At 49.8% G+C, this 24,285-nt stretch overlaps 1 protein-coding gene across 9 annotated transcripts in view; it reads right to left on the minus strand.

Moving 5' to 3' along the window:
• CFAP77 (cilia and flagella associated protein 77) overlaps positions 1–24,285 on the minus strand; it is a 149,290-nt gene that overhangs the window by 61,475 nt on the left and 63,530 nt on the right. For all 9 annotated transcript variants that reach the window (XM_081590814.1, XM_081590810.1, XM_081590811.1 and 6 more), the window contains exons 2-3: positions 1,567–1,666; positions 591–819 (exon numbers count right to left, since the gene is read on the minus strand). In XM_081590814.1, coding sequence (XP_081446940.1) covers positions 591–819; positions 1,567–1,666 — 329 coding nt within the window. The remainder of the gene's footprint in view (positions 1–590; positions 820–1,566; positions 1,667–24,285) is intronic.

Raw genomic sequence — 24,285 nt, forward strand, 5'->3', positions numbered from 1 at the left:
TTTTGCAATTTCTACTCACCCCTGTGGTTGGGTCAGGGACAAGCATGGTACTGAAGTTAGACCAAAGAATCTTAACCTCAAGGCTTTCATAGTTCCTTTCCGCTGAGGTCACTAAAAGCATAGGACCTAAGGATGCAGCTGTCCCTGGCCATTTTGCCAAGTGAGGAAGAAGCTTATCAGAGACTGGAGCCCAAACTGGAAAGCACAGCCAAGTCATGGAGAGACAAACATGACATTGCCTGATTGCCTAGATCCAGCTATGCCTGAAGCTCTTCCCTTTCACTCATGTAAGTCAATAAATTCCCCTTAAAAAAAAAAACCAAACACCCAAGTTATTTGAGTTGAGATTTGATTACATGCAACCACACTCTTTTATAGAATGTCATGCATTCCAGAGTTGGGACATGGGTCACACGTCTGCCTCTGAGCCAATCACCGTGAAGGTGGTTTGTGAAATACGCTGTTTGGCCAGGCCTGGATCACTCGCCCCTCCCTGGAGTCCAGAGTCCGGCTCCCGCATTGTTCCCAACCGTGAGCACGCTGTCACCACCATGATGGGGGGATGGAGCCTTGGGTACTAGCCATCTTACCGTGCCCGGATCCCGAAGGTCATATTTGGAGGGAGGGAGGGCGGTTCTTTCTTGACGCGCCTGTCATCCTGGTCACTGATGCGGATGTCGTTGAGCTGACGGTAGTGCAAATTCTCCCGGGCGGTGACCAGGCCAGCCTTCACTGCCCCGCGGTTCATGGCGATATAATTCCGGGTCAGCTCTTGGGGGCAGGTCGGATGCTGTTTAAACACGTTCCAGTGTCCAATGGCTGAGGGCAGGGAGAGACAGAGCTACAGCCGTGGAAGTCAGGCAGGGAAGTAAAGCAATCGTGGCATCTCACTGGGAGGACCTGGGGCACAGATATCATTCATTAACCCAGAACCAGGCTGTCCCTTGGCTTGGCTCCCCAGAAAGGGAGGGGTCGGGATTCCCAGATTCCAGATGGTGCCTGAGCATCCTTCATGGAGCTGGGCTTGCCTGTCCTTGACCTCTTTTGGGGCTTCCCTGGCGGCTCAGCGGTAAAGAAACCGTCTGCCAATGCAGGAGACACGGGTTCCATCCCTGTGTCTTCTTTTGTCAAGAAGATCCCCCGGAGAAGGAAATGGTGACCCACTCCAGTATTCTTGTCTGGGAAAGCCCACAGACAGAAGAGCCTGGCAGGCTGTAGTCCGTGGGGTCACAAGGGTCAGACATGACTCAGCGACTAAAGAACAGCAGCAGCAGGCCTCCTTTGAGAGATCAGAGGGCCGGTCCTGCCCCTGCCCATGCTTTCAACCCAGAAGGTGCAGAGCTCAGTCTCCTGCCTGGGGACAAGGCTCCACACGGTCAGGGGCCCTTGCTATTTCTCTGACACTTTCAACCTGGACCCTGTGTGGTCCTGTCCTTCTCGGCTAAGCCCAAACTTGGAATCGTGCAGCAGGGCAGACCCCCGACTCTTTTTCTGGAGCGTGGCCAGCTGCCAAATGGCCTGGCTAGAGGGCTCATGTCTCTTTGGCGACCAAGAACTCTTGCTCACCTTCAGGGACTCCTCCATCCAGCCCCCGGATGTAGAGTCCGTAATTAAAATTAATTCCGGGCAGACTGCAGCTTCTTTCCCGGGGCTTCCCGAGCTCAGCCTGTTGGGGAAGGACAGAGAGCACAGGTCAGAAGTGGGATCTCAGACCCAGGGTGTAACACTGAAATCAGCGACCGGCAGTCATCAGACACTTGCTTGGCCCCAGGACCTGCGGACGATCTCAGCACGACTGGGGTGTGGACTGCAGACCCCCCTGAGATGAGCACTCACTACTGTTGGGTGTTGAGATGCACCTTGGGGAAGCCTGCCTGCTGGGCTCCTGCTCAGGGTCGGGTGAGGAGAGCAGAGTCAGGAGGAGCCTGGTGGTAGTGGGTGGTTGGGACCCAGGCCCCGAAGGAGGAGGCGCATTTATGAAGCAGGAGAGGGTGGCACAGGCCCGTACTGAGCAGCCACACTTGGGGTCCAGCCCAGATCCGCCCACCTAGTGTTGCGCATGGTGTATCATGGAGATGGATGGAAAGACCTGGTTCACGGAGATTCCACTGGGGCCACCCCCGAGGGAGGGGGCATCTTCCTCCCTAACCCTTCACTCCTAGCTGGGACCCTCCAATCCTTGTCCCTGGAGCTGCCTGAGGGTGGGGCTGCGGTGACAAGGCCCACTGTCACCCTCCCGGTGGCGGGACAGCCATTCTCACTCTGTGTCTTGGGTCAACTCCTCCTTGACTCCCCAGAAGGGGTTTTGGGGGATGAAATTGCTTTGTGATCAATGATACCGATTTCCCCATTGTACAGGTAGGGACGCTGAGAACCAGGGCGGCGGGACCATGATCCTCGGCTCCTAAAGGACAGGGCCGGGTGTGACGTGCAGATGTGTTTGGCCTCGGAGTGAAGCTCTTTTTTAAAAAAAAAATTTATTTATTCATTTATTTATTTTTGACTGCGCTGGGTCTTCATTGCTGCATGGGCTTTTTCTCCAGTTGCGGAGGGCAAGGCCACGGGCTTAGTGGCTCCGAAGCATGTGGGATGTTCTCAGACCAGGGATCGAACCTGTCTCTCCTGCATTGGCAGGCGCATTCTTTGCCACGGAGTCACCAGGGAAGCCCAGGGTAAAGATCCCTCTTAAGCACGATGCTCGTGCTGCCCTCTGTAGACGATAAGCTACTCCCTGGGCGCAGGGAAACTTACAGCGTTTAGAACGTTGCCATTCTTTGGCGGTGGGCACCTGCCGAGGTCTAGGGTCTCCATCCGCTTCTCTTACTTAGTCCTCACGGCTGCCCTGTGAGGCAGCCCATCGCTATCCCCATTTCTCAGACGGGGAAGCCGAGGCACAGAGAGGTCAGACAGGTGGCACGAAGCCACTCAGGAAGAAGTGGCAGAGCCGGGATTTGAACCCAGGCTGTGTTCTCCAGCCCATATTCAGATCCGCCTGCTAAAGAGATACCAACCAGGGGTGCGTGGCTCCCGGTGCCATCAGGCCTGGGGGCCGGGGACTTTACTGAGATGGGTCAGTGTAGCTGCTCCTCGCACCCCTGGGCCCCAGGCTCCCAGTCACAGGGTGTTACGACCCCCAGGACATCAATACTCCAGCCTCGCCAAAGACTGTCCAGAGTCTGGTGGCTCTGGCCTCACCCTTTCTCCTTTCCCCTGTCAGTCTCTGTCCCCAAAGTTCAGGCTCACAGAGACCTGGGTGCATAAAGGTGGATGATCCAGGACCACCCATAACGGCTCATCACGGCCTTTGGAATAAACCCCTCCCTTAGGCTGGCAGTCTGGGCCCTGCTCTTTCCAATCCCGCCCGCCTCTGTGACTTTGCTCCCAACCCCCCAACGTGGTCCTCAGACGTGGGCACAACATACCGCTCCCCACCCTGCAGGATCTGCAGGCATCCCAGCCGCTTTTGCTCCTGCCTGCCCTCCTTTCTCTGGCTCTTATTCTTCAACCTTCCGGGACCCCTCCGGCTCATAGTGGCTTCTCCTTCCTCTGGCTCCAGTAATCTTCCTATGGGTTCTATTCTAAGCTTAGAACGTAAGTGACCTCAATTCCTAGGAAAGCACTTGCAGGCCAGCCTGCCTGGATTATACATTCCTACACATCCAGAACCATGGCTTCTATCAGTTTCTTTTTCCTGGTAGTGCATAACCAATGCTCACTAAATGCCTGAGATTAAAAACTGCTTCCTCTGGGAAGTCCTCCTGGGTTGCCTTCAGTGCAGACAAACTTCCTTATCTTATCTTAGGGCCCTTATCATAGGGCCCTGAGCTCACATTTAGGGTGGTCCGGTGGTTAAAACTCTGGGCTTCCAGTGCAGAGGGCATGGGTTCAATACCTGATCAGGGAACTAAGGTCCGACATGCAGCATCACTAAAAAAAAAAAAAAACATAAAACAAAAACAAGAAACAGAATTATACAGTAGAAACAGTAGAACTGCTTCAGCGGGGACAGGCTGTGACAGTATGGTGCTCGGTGAAGAAGTCAGTCACAGAGGACCACATATTGTATGATTTTACTTCATGAAATGTCCCGAATAGGCAAATCCATAGAAACAGAAAGTGGATTGGTAGTTGCCTACGGCTGAGATGGGGAAGGGAATGGAATGATTTAGGGGTGATGGTTAAGGGGTATGAGACTTCTTTCGGGGGTAATGAAAATGTTCCGAAATTGATTATGGTGCTGGTTGCCCAATCCTGTGTATATGCTAAAACCCATTGGATCGTATACTTTAAATGGGTGAATTGTATAGTATGTGAATTATAGCTCAATAAAGCCATTAAAGATTACAAAGTAGTGTAATTGGGTTACTAATTGTGTGGTGATCAGTTTAATGTCTGTCTCCCTTGGTAGACTGTCCGCTCAGTCTTTCTTTCTTTCTTCTTTCTCTCTCTCTGTCCCTCCCTCCCTTCTTTCCTTTCTTTTAAGGTTGATTATTTCAAAAATAGACTTTATTTTTAGAGCAGTCTTGGGCTCATGGCAAAATTGAGCAGAGATTCTCAACACACCCCATAAAGAGTATTTATTTCCACCCCTGCTTTTCAGAGAGATTAGCAGAGAATAGATACCAGTAAAGAGGGGTTGATCGAGTGAATGAATGAATGAATGAATGAGCTGCCTCCTTGGAGACTCTATCAGTTCTTTGCTACCCACCACCTCACCATTTTTCTCCGTCTTCCTTCTCATCTCGGATCCTAGGCCTTGACCTTCCTCGAGAACTAGGAGTTCTGAGTCTCGGGCAGGGGCCTCAGCTGGGTGGTTTGTTTTGATTTCCTTCTACATGATTCACTCCGAGCTGCAGACAAAGCCCCGGCTCCTCATTTGTTTATGAAAATGATCTGCCCTCTCCGGTGCGGGAAGGGAAGTTAATTAAAACGTGACTTCTCCGGAAGAGGCCCCGCCTCCCTCCCGCAGGTGCGGATGGGCTGGCTTCCAGCTGGCAGAGGCTCGACAGACAGACTCCATGGCTGCCACTGGGCAGGGGGCGGTAGTGAAGGAGGCGGGGAAGAAGCGAGTGCCACCATCTCCACGCTTTTTAGTGACGGTTGCCTAGGAATCAACAGCGGCCAAAAACACTGAAGCCTTGGGCTGCAAAAATCATCCCAGTGGGAAAGTCACTCATTCGTCCCCTGCACAAATATTTATTTTGAATCTCCTCTGCACCAAGATCTGCGCCAGGAGTTGCAAGGTGAACAAACTGCCCCCTGCCCTTATGAAATTCATTACCTTGCTAAAAGGACAAGCTGAACAAGTAATGACAACAAAGAGCATCAGAGGGTTTGATAGGGGAGCATAGATTGCCTCTAGCTCTAAAAATGTGTGAGTCTATAGAGTGAGAGAAGGTATTTGTAATACATACATCTGACAAAGAGCTGTTATCCATCATATATAAAGAGCTGCTACAGATCAATAAGAAAAAGGCAGGCGATCCTATAGAAAGACGAGAAAAGACTTGAATAAGCACTCTATTAAGAGGATGTCAAGGTGGCCAAGACCCCTATGTCAAGGTGCTCAACCTCTGAAAAATGCAAAATAAAAACTCAATGCTATTGGTAAAGATGTGAAGTAACCAGGACACTCAGGTACTTGGTAGGAGTGTAAATTGGTACAAGCACCACAGAAAACTGTTCAGCAATACCTATTAAAGCTAAACATATACCTACCAGTAACCCAACAATTCCCTCCTGGACACCCAATGGGAATGCGTGCCCATGTCCACCCAAACAGATGTCTGAGAATGCTCACAGCAGCTTGGTTTGTCATAGCCAAGCACCAAATGGCCATCCCAGGTGGATAAAAAAGTGGTGACAGGTTCATTCCATAGACTACTCCATAGCAGTGGTTCTTAACTGGGGGCAGTTTTGCCCTCCCAGAGGACATTTGCCCATGTCTGGAGACAGTTTTGGTTGTCACAGCCAAGGAGTCGGTACTGCCCTCTGTCCAATGGCTGAAGGCCAGAGATGCTGGCAAACATCTCAAGATGCACAAGACAGCCCCCACCCCCAACAACATAGAGTCATCTGGCCTCCACGCCAGTGGGTTGAGGAACTGCCCCACAGCTGAAAGATCAGCTCCACACACCATGCGGGTGGTTTTCCCTCAAAGTGTGGGGCGAAAGGAGCCGGACACACAGGTTACACACGGCTTCACGTGGGTGAAGTTCAAACACAGCACAACTAGTGTCTGGTTTTAGAAGTCAGGAGGGTGGGTACCTTTGGGGCAGGGACACTGGCTGTAAGCAGCACAAAGAGGCTTTGGGGGAGTTGGTTCTGTTTGCCCACTTGACATGGGTGCCCTACGAGGTCCTGCCCGCTTCCCTCCTGCAAAGCCTGTTCGCCCGTGATAGTAGCCACATGTCGCAAGAGCAGTGGGTTCCTGATATTACCGCATGCTTGAAATCCTACCCTTGGCAATTTAATCCTTTAGGTTTAGACTGTGTGTCTCAAAGCCCTTGTGTTCACGTATAAACACCCTAGTTGTTCAGTCGCTCAGTCATGTCCGACTCTTTGTGATCCCATGGACTGCAGCCTGACAGGCTTCCCTGTTCTTCACCATCTCCAGGAGTTTGCTCAAACTCATGTCCACTGAGTCGGTGATGCCATCCAACCATCTCACCCTTTGTCGCCTCCTTCTCCTCTTGACCTCAATCTTTCCCAGCATCAGGGTCTTTTTCTCTAGGGAAATACCGTAGAGGAGCAGCATATTCATCCGTTACCAGCTCAGCTGCCCAATGAGATGGGCTAACTGGGCCCACCCAGGTGCCAGCACCGCCAACCACGGCAACATCGTAGACATGGTGACCGCGGGCCAGGCTCCATGGGGGCGTTTACCGCTTGTACCACTAACAGTTAAGGCAGCCCTGCAAATTACACAGCTTTTCGGGTGGGAAAGGGAGGCCTGGACAGCTGGATTTGTTTGCCCAAAGCTTGACTGCTAATGAGAGGCCACAGCTGAATCTGAACCCACATCGGACTCCATGTCTTTGCTGCCTCTTGGCATTTAGCATCAATTGCCTGGGACTCTTTCACTGTCTTTTCATAAAGTCAGCTCTGAAGATTGGATTTTGCTCATGTTTGCACGGCGCCCGCCATACACGCAGAGGACATGAGTAGCCTTCTGTCCAGGAGAGTCCTGGGCACAGGCGCTCTTTGCTGTATAGACTGGGGGTGATGGGAAAAGCCATCATTTCAGTGATCTGGACACAGGACAGCTAAGTCATGCCTGGGTCAGAGCTGGACAGGAAAGAAGATCCAACTCTTGGGTCGGCATTTTTGGGGCCAGCCGATCTAAAAACGATTCCAGTGGGGCAGCCAGGGAGTGCTTCTGGTCCTTTGAGGGGCTCCCCAGAAGCAGTAAAGAGGACTGGCCCAGAGGTGGGTTGACCGGGCACCGACTCTGGGCTTCCCTCCCCAGTTTGTCCAGAAGGGGCTTTCTAGAAGCCTACAGAGAAAAGCTGCCCAACAGAGGAGTCTGCAGTTCCCCGGGCAACTCAGGGGACTGGTTAAGGACTGACAAATAGGTGCCCAGAGGAACTCCTGACTCTGAACTTCTAGATGTAGGCAAACAGGTTGTGAAACGACTGAGACATGGTCACAAATCAGCTCTGATTGGACACTTGAGTAAACCAGGCGGCCTGCACATTCAGCCCAGAACAGGATGAGAGACAGCGCTCAAGTGGGATGTTCAAAGGTCCTGGGGCAGATGCACAGATGCTGGCCCAGGTGAAGGCGGAGAGCACCCGCCCACCCAGGGTCCCCAGAAACCACCTTGTTCTCTTTATAACAGAAGTAAAGGAAACAACAAATAAGGGTGAGCATTTACTGAGCACCTGCCACATGCAAGGCTCAAGTTATACCCTGTGACCTTGCTTATCAGGCCCTTTTAGTGAGCACTTACTGTGTTCTGAGAGCTTGTTGTACTTCTCCCTGAACTCTCCCAACCCCACTGGGAGGTTCTCCCATTTGATGGATGGGAAAACTGAAACTTAAAGAGGTTCCTACTTGCCCAAAGGCACCCAGGTGGAAGTGTGTGCTAAGTCGCTTCAGTCATGTCCAACTCTGTGCGACCCCATGGACTGTGGCCCGCCAGGCTCCTCTGTCCATGGGATTCTCCAGGAAACAATATTGGAGTGGGTTGTCATGCCCTCCTCCAGGAGGTCTTCCTGACCCAGGGACCACACCTGTGTCTCTTACGTCTACATGCATTTGCAGACGGGTTCTTTACTACCAGTGCCACCTGGGAAGCCCAGTAAAGGGAAGAGCTGCAGTTAACCTCAGCCCTCTGACATCATACTTCTGCGCTCACCCTCAGCGGCCCCTCACAACACTCTGTAAGGGAGGTCACGTTGCCCCCACTGGGAAGATGGGGAAATCGAGGCTCAGAAAGGGATGGAATGGCAGACTCCTCTCATTTCCCACCGCCCCACCACCACCACCCCTCGAGGCAAGCCCTCCTTGTATTTCTCATCCTTCTGGCTGATTTCTAAGACATCTCATGCATGACACTCAAGGTCTTTTCAGAGGCACACCTTCACTTTGCACAACAGGGAACTGTGAAATACTGGCAGCTATTTGGATCCGGGCTACTAGCGGGAATCCCTTGTCCTCGTGGTGGTCAGACTCAAGAGGCAAACGGAGGAGAAAAATCCCTGCTCTGAGTCTGGCCGCCCTGCCCCTCTCAAGTTTTCAAACTGTGCCTTTTTCAGAGTTTGCTCTGTCACAGTGGTTTGGCTGGAATACAGCTCTGGGTGACAGCTGTCCCCATCAGCAGACAGCTTCATTAAACCTCATTAAGATGTCATCCCTCGCTGCCTTGTTTCTCATCTCCCAGCTCTAATTAAAACCATCTCGCTCCCCGTCCCAGGGGGCTCTTGGGATTCTCTGGGCTCCTTCTTGCTCGGCCGCTCCTTCCACTCCCCAACATCGAGGACCAAGCCCTGGAAAAAATCCGCGCTGAGATCCAGGTCAGGCAGGCAGCCCCTGGCCCGGAAGCCCCCTCGGAGCAGCCTGTCGCCAGCCTCAGGACCGCTGGGGCTTTCCGGAGGCAAGTACAGGTGGCACTGCCGGCAGGCTGCCTCTGGAGTCACCTGAGACCCAGGAAGGAAGTACCCGGGGACAACTTCAAAAAAGTGACCCAGCCTTACAACTCGAGTGTGACAATTCTCCACCCCGTACGCTCTTAAAAATCCTTAACTTGCCCCCATTTCTCACCAAAGAGGTAAAAATGGGTGAAATTAACTGGCTTTGCTTCTTAGACGGTATAAACTGGATCTTGCTCTGCACAAACGAGCTGGTGGTCATTTCCAAGACGGGTTTTCTGCCTGGGAGCTCGATGCCTGAGTTCCAGACCAATCTTAGGTGTTATCTGTGAGGGCTGAGCTCCCTAGAGGAGTCGCTCCTACCTCCTGGCAGCCACAGAAGGCTGTGACTCATTAACCCTCTAGTCCAGACTCTCAACTAAATGAACGTTTGTTCGACAGTTGAGAAGCCTCCGCTCGCTTTCGCGTATCCTATTAAAGCGTAGTTCTGTGAAATCCCACGGTTATTGCCTGGTAGTTATTAAATAAATATCTGTATATGGCTCTGCCCACAGCCACGCACGCACACACATCCTGTCTCGCTCACGGAGGGCGAGTTCATTATTGTAAAACAACTTAAGATCCTCGAATGAAAAGCACAATATAAATGCAAATTGTGATCACGATTAGCATAGAGGATATTTATTTATTTCCATAATGAGAACCTCAGATAAACAATCATGTGAAATAAGGTGCATTATGCATCAAAGGACCCCAGCGTCGTCTCAGAAGCCAGATTCTTTGAACCGTTTGTATTGTGTGAGTGGCAGTTGAATATCACATAACGATACTAAAAAGCCACACACCAGAAGACCACATCCATATATGATCAAAGGCATCTGAAATAACATTAAGTGAAAAAAAAAATCAGCGGGATTCAAAAATTTACATATACTATTGTTATGAATACATAGAAAAGAATTCATTGAAAAAATATACTGGAAATAAACATAAGAAAGTATGTGTGAGGGTATGCCCTTAGAGATGGGACATTTGGGTGGAGGGCCAGGAGAGGGGGCTGGGTATTGAGACTTTATTTTTTATAATTAAAAAGGTAGAGTTAAAGCCAGTTTCTATTTTCTGTGTTCCCTCCCGCCAAGCATCAAAGTTAGAGTTCTTCTCCTGGGTCATCACCACTCTGGTGCACATGTATAGTGCGGGCTGAGCTGGAGAGAGGAAAAGAGGGGAGAGGGGAGCCCCAGGCTCATAGGAAGATGTGGAAGCAAATGTATTAATGTCACAGAGCTGACACCTTTCTCTGCCACTTCCTGTGTGACCTTGGGCAAGTCACTTGACTTCTCTGGTCCCTATCGCTCACCTGTAAAACCTCCTTGGCTGAAGATTGGAGCCAAAAGCCAGTGGTCTCCATTACTGCTGTCATTGTTGGTATTACTGGATCAGCCCACCAGCTCAGGTCAAGGTGGGTGGGCGGGGAGTGGCCGGGGTAGTGCAGACCTCTCCAGGCCCCAATGAACCTGCCCAGCCACCCCCTGGGCCCCTGCCTAGTTCCCACGCCCCGGGGCCGCCTGTGTTTCGCTGCCTGCTGGGGTTCCTCCGTCCTCCTCTCCCTGGGGCAGCCCCGGCTCCCTTGGTGCTGCCAGAACCAAGGCAGCCGCAGCTGATGTATGGCCCTTGGTGTGCGAGGCGGTCGTGGTGATAGGGCCCCGGCGTGTCCACCCCTCCTCCCTCAGCAGCTTGAAACCAGGTCCTTCATTTGCATTTACATGATCTCGCTGTGCAGCTTATGAGATCGAGAGATTTATTTGCTACTTAGCTTGATGTTTGATTACACTCGGAGAAGGCAGCGAGCAGCAAAGTGCGTGGATGCCTCGCTCTGAGCCCGCGGCCTCGGGGGGCCAGTAACTCAGTAGCGGGTTTAGGTGGATGAGGGGGAAACCATGTGTGTTTTGAAAAAGGCAAACATGAGAGGTTGGAAGGAACAAACACCATGATTTGGATTTTTTTTCTTTTAAAGCAATGAAAATTGACTAGGTATCCTCTGAGACTATGAACAGACCCGAGCCACATTCAGGAGGCTGCTCACTGTCCTGGGAAACTTCCTCCTGAACGGCATCAGAAGCTCCCACAAGAGACACTGCCTCTGCTGTTGGGAGGCGGCCGGGATGGACTCCCGCTTACAAGGACGGCTCTCGAACCGGAATGTCCAGGTCAACAGGGGCTCTGTCAGTTACACCTGCGCAGTCTTGACATGGTCTCTCAACCTGCCTGCACCCCAAGTTCCCTATCTGTCAAGTGGGGGAAACAACACCCCATTTTAGGTCTGCGGCTGAGATAAGCAGACGAGATGCTCTTGGCACCATGGTGGATAAGGAGCGGGTACCTGATAAATGAAGCTGTTACGGGCACGACTGGTCATTCTCTGAAGACACAGGGGATAAAGCTAAACTCCCCGGTGGAGAGAAATCACCAGGTGTAGGGCTTTGCTAAGTGTTACTTGCCTGTTTTGTGATTTATCCGCCATGTAGGGTTTAATCCCAGACTCCCAGCAGTCCAGCTCTGGGAGCGCACGGCTGGGGTGAGCTCCAGGAAGGCAGACTCGTTTTCCTAATGGTTTGAGCCGGGCGTAATTAGGAGCACAGATCTGCTGCTGCCAGCATATTGCTCATCACATCCCAGCTCCAGACAGAAATCATTCGACACCTTACCGGGACTTTACAGTTTGGTGCTTAAAAACACAAATTTGGGGACTTCCCTGGTGGTCCAGTGGTTAAGACTCCATGCTCCCACTGCAGGAGGCACAGGTTGGATCCCTGGTTGGGGAACTAAGATGACTTATGCTGCAGGGCATAGCAAAAAAACAAAAACAAAAACCCCCAGAACAACAAGAACAAAACAAAAAAAATCCCCACAAGTTTGAGGCCAAATGCACAGGTTGGAATTCTGGATTCTCAACTCTGTGTGGCCTTGAACAAGTTGTTGAACTTCTGAGCGCCTGTTTCCTTACTGATACAATAGTTACAATGGGAATACCCAGCTCAGAGGGTTATTGGAACCTTACATAATGCGGGAGAGTTCTTAGCAGAGGGCCAAGCAAGTTCTCAGTAAGAAGCAGTCATACAGACTCCTCTGGTGGTCCAGCAATTAAGAATCTGCTTTGCAATGCAGGGGAAACGGGTTTGATCCCCAGTCTAGGAAGACCTCACATGCTGCAGGGCAACTAAGCCCGTGTGCCACAACTACTGAGCTGTCTCTCTAGAGCCCATGGTCCACAATTAGAGAAGCCCCTGCATAGAGAAGCCTACACACCGCAACAAAGAGTGGCCCCCATTTGCTGCAACTAGAGAAAGCCTGGGTGCGGCAACGAAGACCCAGCACAGCCAAAATAAATGATTGTTTTTTAAAAGAAGAAGCAGTCATACTAGCTGGTGGATGTCATTAGCCTATCCACTGGGTGGAATTTTCAGTGACTTTGTCTCTATCTGAACAGAAAACTAGGTACAAAATTAATAAGTCCCTTGACAGTGCCTCAAAAAATTAAACGTAGAATTGCCATGTGATCCAGCAATTCTGCTCCTAGATATAACGCGAAGGATCTGAAAACAGGTGTTCATACTAATATATGTACACACATGTCTATAGTAGCATTATCCTCAAGAGTTGAAAGATAGAAACCACCCAAGTGTGCAGCACCGGATGAATGGAAAAAGTGTGGTCTATCCATACATATATAGTAGAATATTAGACAGCCATGCAAAGGAATGGAGTCCTCGTATATGCATGAACCTTGAAAACGCAGGTTGAGGGAGAGAAGCTAGATGACAAAGGCCACGTAACGTGGAAACATCTAGAATAGGTAAATCCACAGAGACAGAAAGCAGATAAGTGATTGCTGCGGAATAGGGGAGTGGAGAACGACGGCAGTGACTACTTCGTGGCTGTGGGATTTCCTTCTGGGGTGATGAACATACCCTGGAATGAAATAGAAGGAGTGAGTGCACAGCACTGTAAAGGCGTTAAATGCCACTGAATCATACACTGAAGAAATGGGTAATAGTTAATTTTATATAAATTTTCCCTCAATAAAAAGAAAAATTAATATGTTCACAGGAAGGTTATGCCATGCCTCCTATCTGGACAATTTAGGATGTTCTTCTCTCTCTCTTCAGGATGGGAACGGAAAGAAGTGCAAATGAAGTGGCCACTGTCTCACTGTGGGATCACGGACCATGTAGTTGAAAATATCGTGCAGCTTCAAGGAGGTGAGACTGGGTGGTGATGGATGTAGGGGCTGGGGGACCATGTCCCACCCTGATCGTGTTTCTCTGATGGTCTGCGCGCTGGGAGCTGGGGCAGGTCTGTCTGTTAGGCATGTCTTAGATCTTCACGAATACCTCTGTTTGAAGGCCAACCTGAGGACCAGCGAAACTGGATGGGCTCTGTTTTGCAAGGTATACCTTCGCTTTGGGCACTTTGGGAAGGCCACAGTTGGCAGAAGGAGCAGTGGAAGGGAGAAGGAACGCTGGACTGTGGATTTGGAGACCTGGATACTCATGCCTAGCTCCTCCCGCCATCCTCCCAAGGCCCCATCTCACCTATTCCTGGGACCCTGGAGGAGGTCAGAGAGGAGATCAGACAACCTCAGATGAAGGCAAACCCGGAACACCAAGCCTGCATCCTGAGCCAGCCAGGCGGCCGCCGGGAAACATGTTCTATTTATGGGGACTCCATGTCAGTCTTCTTTGGAAGAAAGGGTTCTTCCATTTTAAGAAAAACATGAAATCGCTCAACTAAGGCCATGCAGAGGTCCTTTCCTGGTGTAGACGGGTGGGATTGGAATCCAGGCTCTGATCCTTCTGCCTCCCTTTGATTCTCAGCTTCTCATCATTGATGAAACGGGGACAACCGTCCCCATCTCAGCGAATAAAGACAGGATTTAGACGAGACGACTGAGGAAAGGTGCCCAGGGGTGCCCGGCACGCAGCAGGGGTGCCCACCAGCTGGGAGCCCTTCCCCTTTGCCCTTTGCTGCCCATGTGCCACTAGCTTAGTAAAGGAAGAAGCGGCGCTGGGTCGGCTTTGATGTGGCACCACGGAGGGAAGGAGCCAGTTTCCAGACGGTGGAGAAGAAATAGAATATGAGTTCGCCTCTACCTTCTCACACCTGAAGGCATAAGAAACAAATGGCATCTTCATTTGGTCATTTGGTCAGTTCAGCTGCTAAGGGCCAAAGCCAATGGTCCGTAGAGAAATCAGACTTAAGAAAGAGGCTACCTACCAAAAGAAAAAAAAAAGGAAAGAAAGAAAGAAAAAGCAAAAGCAGAGAATGATCTATGTACTTTTCAAAACTTAAAACAGAAATCAAAGGAAAATGGAACTGTTTTAAGTTTTGACAGCTGCAGGGATCATTCTGTTTGGTTACTCTATTTATGTTTCCATTTTCTTTATAGATTCATTGAAAATCGCATCATGTAATAGGGAAGAAAAATGTTCAGTGTTTTCTACCCCCCACCCCCATAAACCCTTGTTCTTTCCCAAGAACAGATGAAAACGCCAGCTCCAGTGACTTTTGTTTTGATGTATATTTCATAATATCTCATTGATTGTAAGTTTTATTTCCATGTCAATAAAAAGAAAACCAGTATTGTAATAAGTGAGAAGGAGTTTAACACAAAATGGCAGCTGACCTGTTAACACAGAAGATCGCAGGAGTGGAGGAAGGGGCTCCGAAATGACGCCGGTTAATAAGGATGGCTGTGGATTCCGGCACAGAGCTGGGCGGCTGGAGAACAAGGTCCCACCTCAGCCCTGTCTTTGCAGCCTTGGGGCTGTTTTCTGGTGGGTTCTGGGTTTCCAATCTATAGGAGAGGTCAGGCTGGCCTTAAGCAATGCTCTTTTATATGGCAGAGGGGGCGGAGGCCACTCACAGGGCATAGGGCACCATGCTTGGTACTTGGGAGTTTTCAGAGATGGATGATAACCTAGTTGTAGAGGGAGGAAAAAGGCATGACCATGGGGAAGCATTTACCACAGGCTTCTTTGGTGGGGCTTGGACAGGCGTGAGAGAGGGAAGAGGAATTATGAAGACTGCCTGGGGGCTTATGGCTGAGGAGCCACAGTCCAGCAAGGAGGAGGGCACAGGAACTCCGGGGGTGGGAGAGGGGATCAGGCGTCCACGTGATGTCACTCTGAGCAGGGCAGGGAGTCTCTGGGTCTGAGATCTCAAAGGTCAGCTGAGGCTTGGGGGGTCTTATGACCAGGAGGCTGTATCTTATCAATGACCAGATGTTGATGTAGTATTAAGGGAATTGCAAAATGGGCAAGTCCCCAGTGGCTAAAGATCTGCCTGTTTGGGCTAGGTTGGGGCTTCCCTGGTGGCTCATGCAGTAAAGAATTTGCCTGCAATGCAGATCCTGGGGCTGGAAGATCCCCTGGAGAAGGGAATGGCAACCCACTCCAGTATTCTTGCCTGGGAAATCCCACGGACAGAGGAGTCTGGTGGGCTACAGTCCATGGGGTCGCATAAAGTCAGACACGACTGAGCGACTAACACTTTCACTTTCACTTTGGGGCTAGGTTCTCCAGGAAATTGAGCTATCAGGGAAAAAGTGGAAAAGCCAGCCTTGCCCCACTGTGAGCCCACAGGAAGGTAGGAGTTTCTGGATTCAGTGGGAGCAGCAGAACTGGCAGTTTCCTGCCTTGTGACCATGACAGGTGTGCAGCAACCAAGAAGGTAGGAGACTGAAGGCTAAAGGGGAGGGCCAATCTAGGAAGGCAGCCTGGAGGAGGCTCCCTCCCCGTTCTTGGGCCTCCAGTGTTCCTGTCTGTAAAATGAGGAAGAAGAGCTAGCTGATCTCTGGGCCCCTCCAGCTCTGCCATTCTCTTTTTGGAGCAAGTTCTGAATCCACATCACCTAGACCCATGTCATCTGATTCTTTTGTTCAGGAAGGCAGAGCACACAGTGGGCATGCTTTGGGGTCACGTCAGGCTGATCTGGGCACCACAAATCTCCCATTTGCCAGCTCCTCTCTGAACACCACCCAATTCATAGGCTTGATGTGAGCAGAGACTATTCAATGTCCCTCCCATAACAAGCCTCACTAAAACTCGGCAGTAGGCTTGAGTGGCAATTGTTATTAGAGAGAGTGGATGCTGTGTTTGACACCTCCATCAGCAGCATCTGAGCCTGGGCACGTGCCCATCTGCACTCAGCCAGAATGACCAGAGCAAAGCCAACTGGGCTGCCCTGGGATGGACTGCCACACCTGCCTCTCAGACACAACCCGCCTGCCACTCTGAGGCCCCTCCCTGGGTTTGTAGGAAATCCTCTGAACGCTGAGCTGCACCACATACAATGGATAGAAAGGATTTGGAGAATGAGATGATGAAAACTGTGGATCAGCCAAACCAAGCCCCACCCTCAAATGCCCTCCCGAGCACCCACCCCATCAGGTCTATATCCACAACTGAAAATTGGAACTGCCAAGGCTCTGTGGTTGGGAGGGGCTGGGGAACAGACCATGGGAGAGAAGATCTGAGTTGAGCAATATTAACCGCTCAGGATGAGAGACTGTGTTATAAATGATTTAATGGGCGGCTTCAAAGATGGAATAGGGCTGCATAACTCAGGTGAAGATTTCAAATATATGGCATAATTGCTACATGTGAAGTCTGTTTGTACTTAAGCTTTTAGTCCTGGAAATTACCAAGCTCTGTGCTGCTCCTACGATTAATCATTAAAGAATTAAGAGTGAGAATACTCATTATTGTAAAAGACTCGAGTGAAGATGGTCTTGATCCAACTTATAAAATAGACAGATTTGGTGCAACTGAATAATTTTCCTCTTCTCTGCACAAAATCAGGAATGCTAGTCATACTCAGCGGCTGGGGTGAATGCTTACAAACTGGTATAGACCAGCCCATAATTACCAAAATGGGGAAGAAAAAAAAAAAAGAACAGCATTTTGTAATGAATGACAAGCTGCTGAGCGGAAATCTAATTTGGTCTAATTAAGCAGCCTTTTGTGAGGATTTGTCTTTAGATGAAAAGAGGGAGCCAAGGAGATCTAAATGCAAATGAACTCCATCACTTTGGTTTTAAAGGGCTAGGCTGAGATGAGCGCCTTCACGCCCAGCCCTCTTCCCCATTAGATTATTAGTCCTCTCCTTGTCACCTCGAGCCCACAACAGGCCCCACCTGCCTCGGAGGAGCCTCATATTTCCTGTCCCTCGCCTCTCATATCTTTTCAAATAGGGTGCCTCGTGTCGACAGAGCTGTCAGGGAGCTTTTGCTTATTCAGGAGCAAATTTTATTTTGCCCAAAGTAATAAAAGCCAATGGGGTTTTGCTTATTAGAGGAATCTGCTGCTGTTCTCTGAGGGTGCATCTTCTGAAGTCTGGAGGGTTGAATGCACACCCAATGCCATTGGCCCTGACAGAGCGACGGGGGGAAAACCAACCCTGCAGCTCAACCTGTGAGGTAGACCAGATAGCTGCTGTCTGTTTAAAGGCTTGAAGCTGGGGCATCCATCTCTTTAGCCAATCACAGGATCAATCATCTTACCAGATGGGTTCTCTTTAGCCCACAGAGGATTACAACACACATCTATCTTGCCCCACACAGAGATGCTGGCACAAGCCCCTCGGCCTCATGCAGATACTTCAGGGGTAAGCAGAGGCCAAATGCTTGGTTGCTGTTCCTGCGTTCATAAGATCATCCTCAGGTTCAACAGTTCACTAGAAGGACCCACAGAACTCAGAAGAGCCATTCTACTCATGGTTGTGGTTTCTTACAGCAGAAGGATCTAGACTAGAATCAGTAAACGGAAGAGGTGCATGAGATAGGGTCCATGAGAGATCACCTGTCCCCTCCTGGTGTTAGGAGATGGAGCCTTTGGAAGGTGATGCGGTCTTAAGGGTGGAGCCAGCATAAATGGGATTATTGCCCTTATAAGAAGAGATCAGAGAGCCAAGTATCTGTAAACCAAGAAACAAACCCTGCTGACCCCCAGAACTATGAGAAGTGTTTGTTGTTTATGCCTCTAGGTCTTGTTCCAGTAGCCCCAGCTGACAAGTATAAGCAGCCACTGTGGGATGAGCAATAACTCTGTGCCTGTGTCTTGGTCAAGGGTCAGCGCTTGACGCCTGCCGATCCCTTGTCCCTTCCTGACCTGACCTTTTATTTAAACTGAACCTAGCCTCTCCTCATCCCCTCCCCTGCTCTGTGCTTTTCCAAAGCACTTATCACTAACTCTGTGGGTTTTTTTCTCTTTTAATTCTTTTGGCCACAGTGTGGCATGCACGATCTTAGTTCCTCCACCAGGGATGGAACCCCTGGCCCCTGCAGTGGGAGCACAGAGTCCTAACCACTGGATTGCCAGGAAAATCCCACCAACCCTGTGTTTTACTGATAAAGTTTGGTCATCACTTTTCTTTCCTCCCTAATATGGGAGTTTCATGAGGCAGGGATTATTTCTTTTGTTACTGTTGTTCACTGCTCTGTCTCCGTGCCTAGAATAATTCTTCACACATAGTAGGTGTTTGGTAAATCTTTGTTGAACAGGGAATGAACGAACGAACTCTCATCGTAACATATGAAGCAGGTCTCCTCTTGCCCCACTTTTACAGATTAGTGCTCAGCAAAGTTACACTGAAGGACGGGGAAGCCTGGTGTGCTGCCGCCCACAGGGTCACAAAGAGTCGGGCATGACTCAGTGACCGAACAACAACTGAACGAGGTTACGTGCATGTCCAGGGTCACTCAGCTAATCGCCAGAGGCAGGGGCTGGGAGACCAGGGTACCTGACTCTGGGACGCCCTGGCTGGTGCCTCTATGATCTACTACAGCCTTTTTACAGTCCTGGAACACAGAGAAAGCCATCAGCTTGATAGGAGGCACCAGTAAATGCAAGAGGCTGTTCGTGGCTCCAGCTGCCGCAGGCCTGAGAAACTCAATGTCACAGCACAGACAGATCAAGAAGTCCTCTCTCTTTCCTGGAACCATCTCTTCTGTATTAGTTTCCTGTGGCTGCTGCAACAAATAGCCACAAACGTAGTGGCTTAAAAACAGCAAAAATTTGCTTTTGCTGAGTCCTGAAAGCCAGGAGTCCAAAATCAAGGTGTCAGCAGGGTTGGTTCCTTTGGAGGCTGTCAGGGAGGGTGGGTTTCATGCCTCTCTCCCAGCCTCTGGGGGCTGTTGGCCATACTTGCATTCTGTGGCTTGCCAGTATGTTACTCTGATTTCTGTGACTGTTTTCACATGGCCTCTGACCCCTCTGTCTGTGTCTCAAATCACTCTCTTCCTTTTCTTCTAAGGACACCAGTTATTGGTCTAGAGTTTCACCCTAAATCCAGTACGGTGTCATCCTGAGATCCTTAACGTGACTACACCTGCAAAGAGCTATTTCCAAATAAGCTCACGTTCACAGGCACCAGGAGTTAGGACTTGGACACGTCTTTCGAGGGCACATCCTGTTAGCAACACGACAGGGCAGTGCCATCCAACCATCCATGCTGCCTAGCAAGGGGGTCACTCTCACTGCCCAGCCTGCAGCTAACAGCATGTCATGGGACTCCCCTTGGTGCTAAGTGCCGCATCAGATGAGCTAGACCTAATGCAAAACAAAACTGCAGTGATGCACCACCTCACACTGGTCAGGATGGCCATCATTTAAAAGCCTACAAATAACAGATGCTGCAGAGGGTGTGGACAAAAGGGACCCCCTACTCTGTTGGGAATGCAAGCTGGTGAAGCCACTATGGAGAACAGTATGGAAGTTCCTCAGGAAACTAAAAATAGAATTACCCTAGGATCCTGCAATCCTACTCCTGGGCATATCTCCAGACAAAACTACAATTTGAAAAGATACACGCATCTCAGTGTTCATAGCAGCACTAGTTATAATAGCCAAGACACGGAAACAATCTAAACGTTCATCAACAAATGAATGGATAAAGAAGATGAGGCGCATATATACGATGGAGTGTGTATGTGTGTGTGTACGTGTGCTAAGTTGCTTCAGTCATGTCCAACTCTGGGACCCGATGGACTGTAGCCCGCCAGGCCCCTCTGTCCATGGGGTTCTCCAGGCAAGAATACTGGAGCGGGTTGCCATGCCCTCCTCCAGGAGATCTTCCAGACCCAGGGATTGAACCCGTGTCTCTTAAGTCTCCCACATTGTCAGGCGCGTTCTTTACCATTAGCACCACCTGGGAAGCCCCATACTACTCAGCTGTTAAAAAGAACGAAATAATGCCATTTGCAGCAACATGGATGCAACTAGAGATTATTACACTAAACGAAGTAAGTCAGAAAGACCAATACCATAGGATATCACTTCTAGGTGGAATCTAAAATGTGACACAAATGAACCTATCTACAAAACAGAAACAGACTCTCAGACAGATATCAGGCTCACGGTGGCCAAAGGGGAGTGGTTGGGAGACAGATGGAGTAGGAGTTTGGGGTGAGCAGATGTAAGCTTTTATATATAGAGTGGATAAACAATAAGATCCTACTGTATATATAGCACAGGGAACCATATTCAATATCCTGTGATAAACCATAATGGAAAAGAATATTTAAAAGAATTTATATCTATATAACTGAATCACTTCGCTGTACCGCAGAAATTAACACAACATTGTACATCAACCATACTTCAATTAAAAAAAAAATAGATGACCAAGACCCCTATTTTGGGGGGCTGACCTCATGTGTGAATCCCTGACTAGAGCTCATGAGAAGATGAGAGATCAGAGCTTGACCGGAGAGTGGTAGATAAGCTAAGTTCTGGGGCCCGGAAGCCAAAAGAAGCTCCCCCGGGGAGACCTCTTGGGGAAGATTTCTCCGATCATGTGGTTTGTGATGAAGCAACGGAGGGGTCAGCGGATTCCTCTATCAGTGACACATGGGGGCAGTCCTGGTGATCCCCAGGACCAAGCAGAAGGTAAGACACCTGTAGAATCTCTGGGCACAGAGGAGGCTGGCCGGAGTGTCACGAGGGAAGGGAAACAGGCTGTGGGGATTACCAGGAGGGAGCGGGCTTATCTGCCCACCAGGCAGACCCCCAGGGAGAGGCGGCGATGGAGAAGGACTTGAAACATTGAACAGAGAGATGCAGGGCAGCGTGTGACGTGACGGCAAAGAGCACGAACAGGAAACAAGGGCACGTAGAAGCGCCATCATAGGGCGTTTGTCTCTGCCTGACTTACTTCACTCAGGAATCGCTTATATGTGGAATCTTTAAAAATGGTACAGATGAACTTCTTTACAAAAAGAAATAGAGTCACAGATGTAGAAAACAAGCTTATGGTGAAAGTGAAAGTTGCTCAGTCGTGTCCAACTCTTTGCGACCCCATGGACTACACAGTCGGTGGAATTCTCCAGGCCAGAATACTGGAGTGGGTAGCCTTTTCCTTCTCCAGGGCATCTTCCCAACCCAGGGATGGAACCCAGTCTCCCACATTGCAGGTGGATTCCTTACCATCTGAGTCATAAGGTAAACCAAAAACTTATGGTGACTGGGAGGAAATGGGAGTGCGGAGAGAGACAAATCGGGATATGGGGGTAGACATCTGTACACTATTATGTATAAAATAGACAACTAATAAGGACCTACCGATAGCACGGGAAACTCTACTCTAAACTCTACTCTAAAACTCAGGAATGACCTATATAGGAAAAAAACCTTTAAAAAGAGTGGATGCATGTGTATGTATAACTGATTCACTTTGCTGTATACCTGAAACTAACATAACATTGTAAATCAACTATACATCAATAAAAATTAAAGGGGAAAAAAAAAGAGAGAGAAAGAGAAGGGCAGCAGAAAATGGTCCAGCCACCCTGGGGGAAGATGGGTAGTGGGGCCAGAGCCGCCAGGCTGTCTTCTTTATGGAGTCATGGATGGCTGGGAGTCAAGGGGCGTGGGGGGCGATCAGTCCTGTGCTTTAGGAAAGTGGTGCTGGTGGTGAGTAGGGCAGAGACCATGAGAGGCAGCAGGAGAGGAGGGCTCCCCAGGAGTCTGGCTCTGTGCTCCAGCGGGGCTCGTGGGGAGGAGTCAAGACCAGGACCCAGAGGACAGCTGTCAGGACCTTCCCGACTCAGTGTCAAGGAGACACATTCGAGTTCTCTCCTCCCAAGTGTCTCCAAAGATGAGCCAACGAAGAGAAAGCTGCCGGCTGCATTGCACATGGCTTCTGTACGCTTCCTGCCCCTAAACCAGCCTTTCTCCTCGCCCACCTCCCCTTAATTTCTCCAGCGACCACAAGGACTGGGGAGGTTCAAAGTGTACTATCTGCTCAGCCCCTAAGTGGTCCTCCTCCCCACCCCTCAGCTGGGAGACTGAAGCCAGCCTCAGGCCCATGATATTCCCTCTGTAAATGGGCCTTACAACAAAAATTAAATCCATGCCCTGGCCTAGATTTTTCTATTGCCCACAACACATACTTCCAGCCAGGCTGGGCTGTCCCAGAAACTTTGGAAATCTGATTGTCCTTTTCAGAATATCAGAAAAGTCTGATTTTTTTTTTTTTTTTTTTTTTTTACTGTGCTTTGAGGTTTGCAGGATCTTAGTTCCCCAACCAGGGATTGAACCTGGGCCCCCAGCAGCAGAAGTGCCAAGTCCTAACCACTGGGCCGCCAGGGAAGTCCCAGAAAACTGATTCTTAAAGGCCAGGGACAAGGCACAAAGGAGAGTTCCAATATTTTCTTGAAAGCTGAAAATGCAATTCTTCCCCCTGCTGAAGACCACAGGCCCAATGAATACTGCCAGCCGGTAGCAAAAGTCTTCTTGTACTGAATCACTCCCTTTCCAACGATAAAATAGTTAACATTCTCTGTCTAAAATGATGTGCTTTCTTGATGTAAAACCATCTCAGAAGGATGGAGCATCTTTACCATTCTACACCCCAGAATTCCCCTTAGAAATCAAATATAATCCTCTTTAAGAAGCTTTAAATAATTTTGAGCTTTCTTATTGACTTATTAAAATGCAGCTTAAAACACGTCTTCAATGCAATCCTTTTACAAGGGTCAGGGATAGAAAATTTGAAGAAATATGATTAGCAGATCAGTTGGAAAGACTTAAGTACTCAGCTGCAAGTTTGAGTATTTCAGAGAAAACTTCGGATCCCCCCACCAAGCTGCCCTGGGACAGGGTTGCTCTCTGCCTGCCTCCCTCCGTTATCCCCGCAGGTCCAGGCTTCACTAACTTGGTGATGCCCTAGGTGTCTCTGCACAGAAGAATCTGCTGCCCCCACTCGACTCATGTTTCCCCTGCAATGCATCCCCAGGAGCTTTGTCTGTGAGCTTCCCTCTGGCCCTAATGACCGAACTTTCTCAGAAACCCAGGGCTTAGAACATTCCAAGGGTGGTCTTTGATCCCTGGCATCCTCGAGCGATAGGAACCAGCAGTGTCCTGACTCACTGTGAACCATCCCACTTGTTCCGTGTCACTGGAGTCCTGCTCTGTCCTGGGATGGTTGGAGGCAGGGGCAGAGTTCAGGAATTGTCATGTTCAAGTGCATAATGGGTGCATAATGAACAAGTGAATCAATGAATCCACAAGGCTTTCCTAAGTGTATAGCTGCCCAATAGAAAGGCAGACAGGGACTTGCCTGGTGGCACAGTGGATGAGGATCCACCTGCCGATGCTGGTGACATGGGTTTGATTCCTCATCCGGGAAGATTTCTCATGCCGTGGGGCAACTAAGCCCATGCACCACAACCCCTGAGCCTGCCCGCCTCGAGCCCAAGCTCCGAAACAAGAGAAGGCACCGCAAGGAGGAGCCCGAGCAGCGCAACCAAGAGGAGCCCCTGCTCGCCGCGACTAGAGAAAGCCCGTGCCCAGCCATGCAGACCCAGTGTAGCCAAAAATGAATAAATAAACCAACTTTTTAAAAAAAGGAAAGCCACACAGAACAGGGACTAGGAAAAGCACCGTCTTTCGGGGGAAGGCTTCCATCGGACCACATGTACCCCCTTCTTAAATAAAAGATGTCGATCTTAAAATGCACATTAAATCTTGCCTTGAATCAAGCAAGGCTTCTGTAAATGCAGATCCTTGCAAGAGACAAATCCCAATTATGTGACAGAGTTTGTAACACTTGCAGGGCACCTGCATTACATGTCCAAGGCAGGAGATAGAGACTAGGGTTTGTCAGAAGAGCAGTTGACATCATCGATAGGATGTCT

This window comes from Giraffa tippelskirchi, chromosome 4 (genome assembly GCF_054371585.1).
Source record: "Giraffa tippelskirchi isolate mGirTip1 chromosome 4, T2T-mGirTip1v1.2.pri, whole genome shotgun sequence".
Classification (NCBI taxonomy): Eukaryota; Metazoa; Chordata; class Mammalia; order Artiodactyla; family Giraffidae; genus Giraffa; species Giraffa tippelskirchi.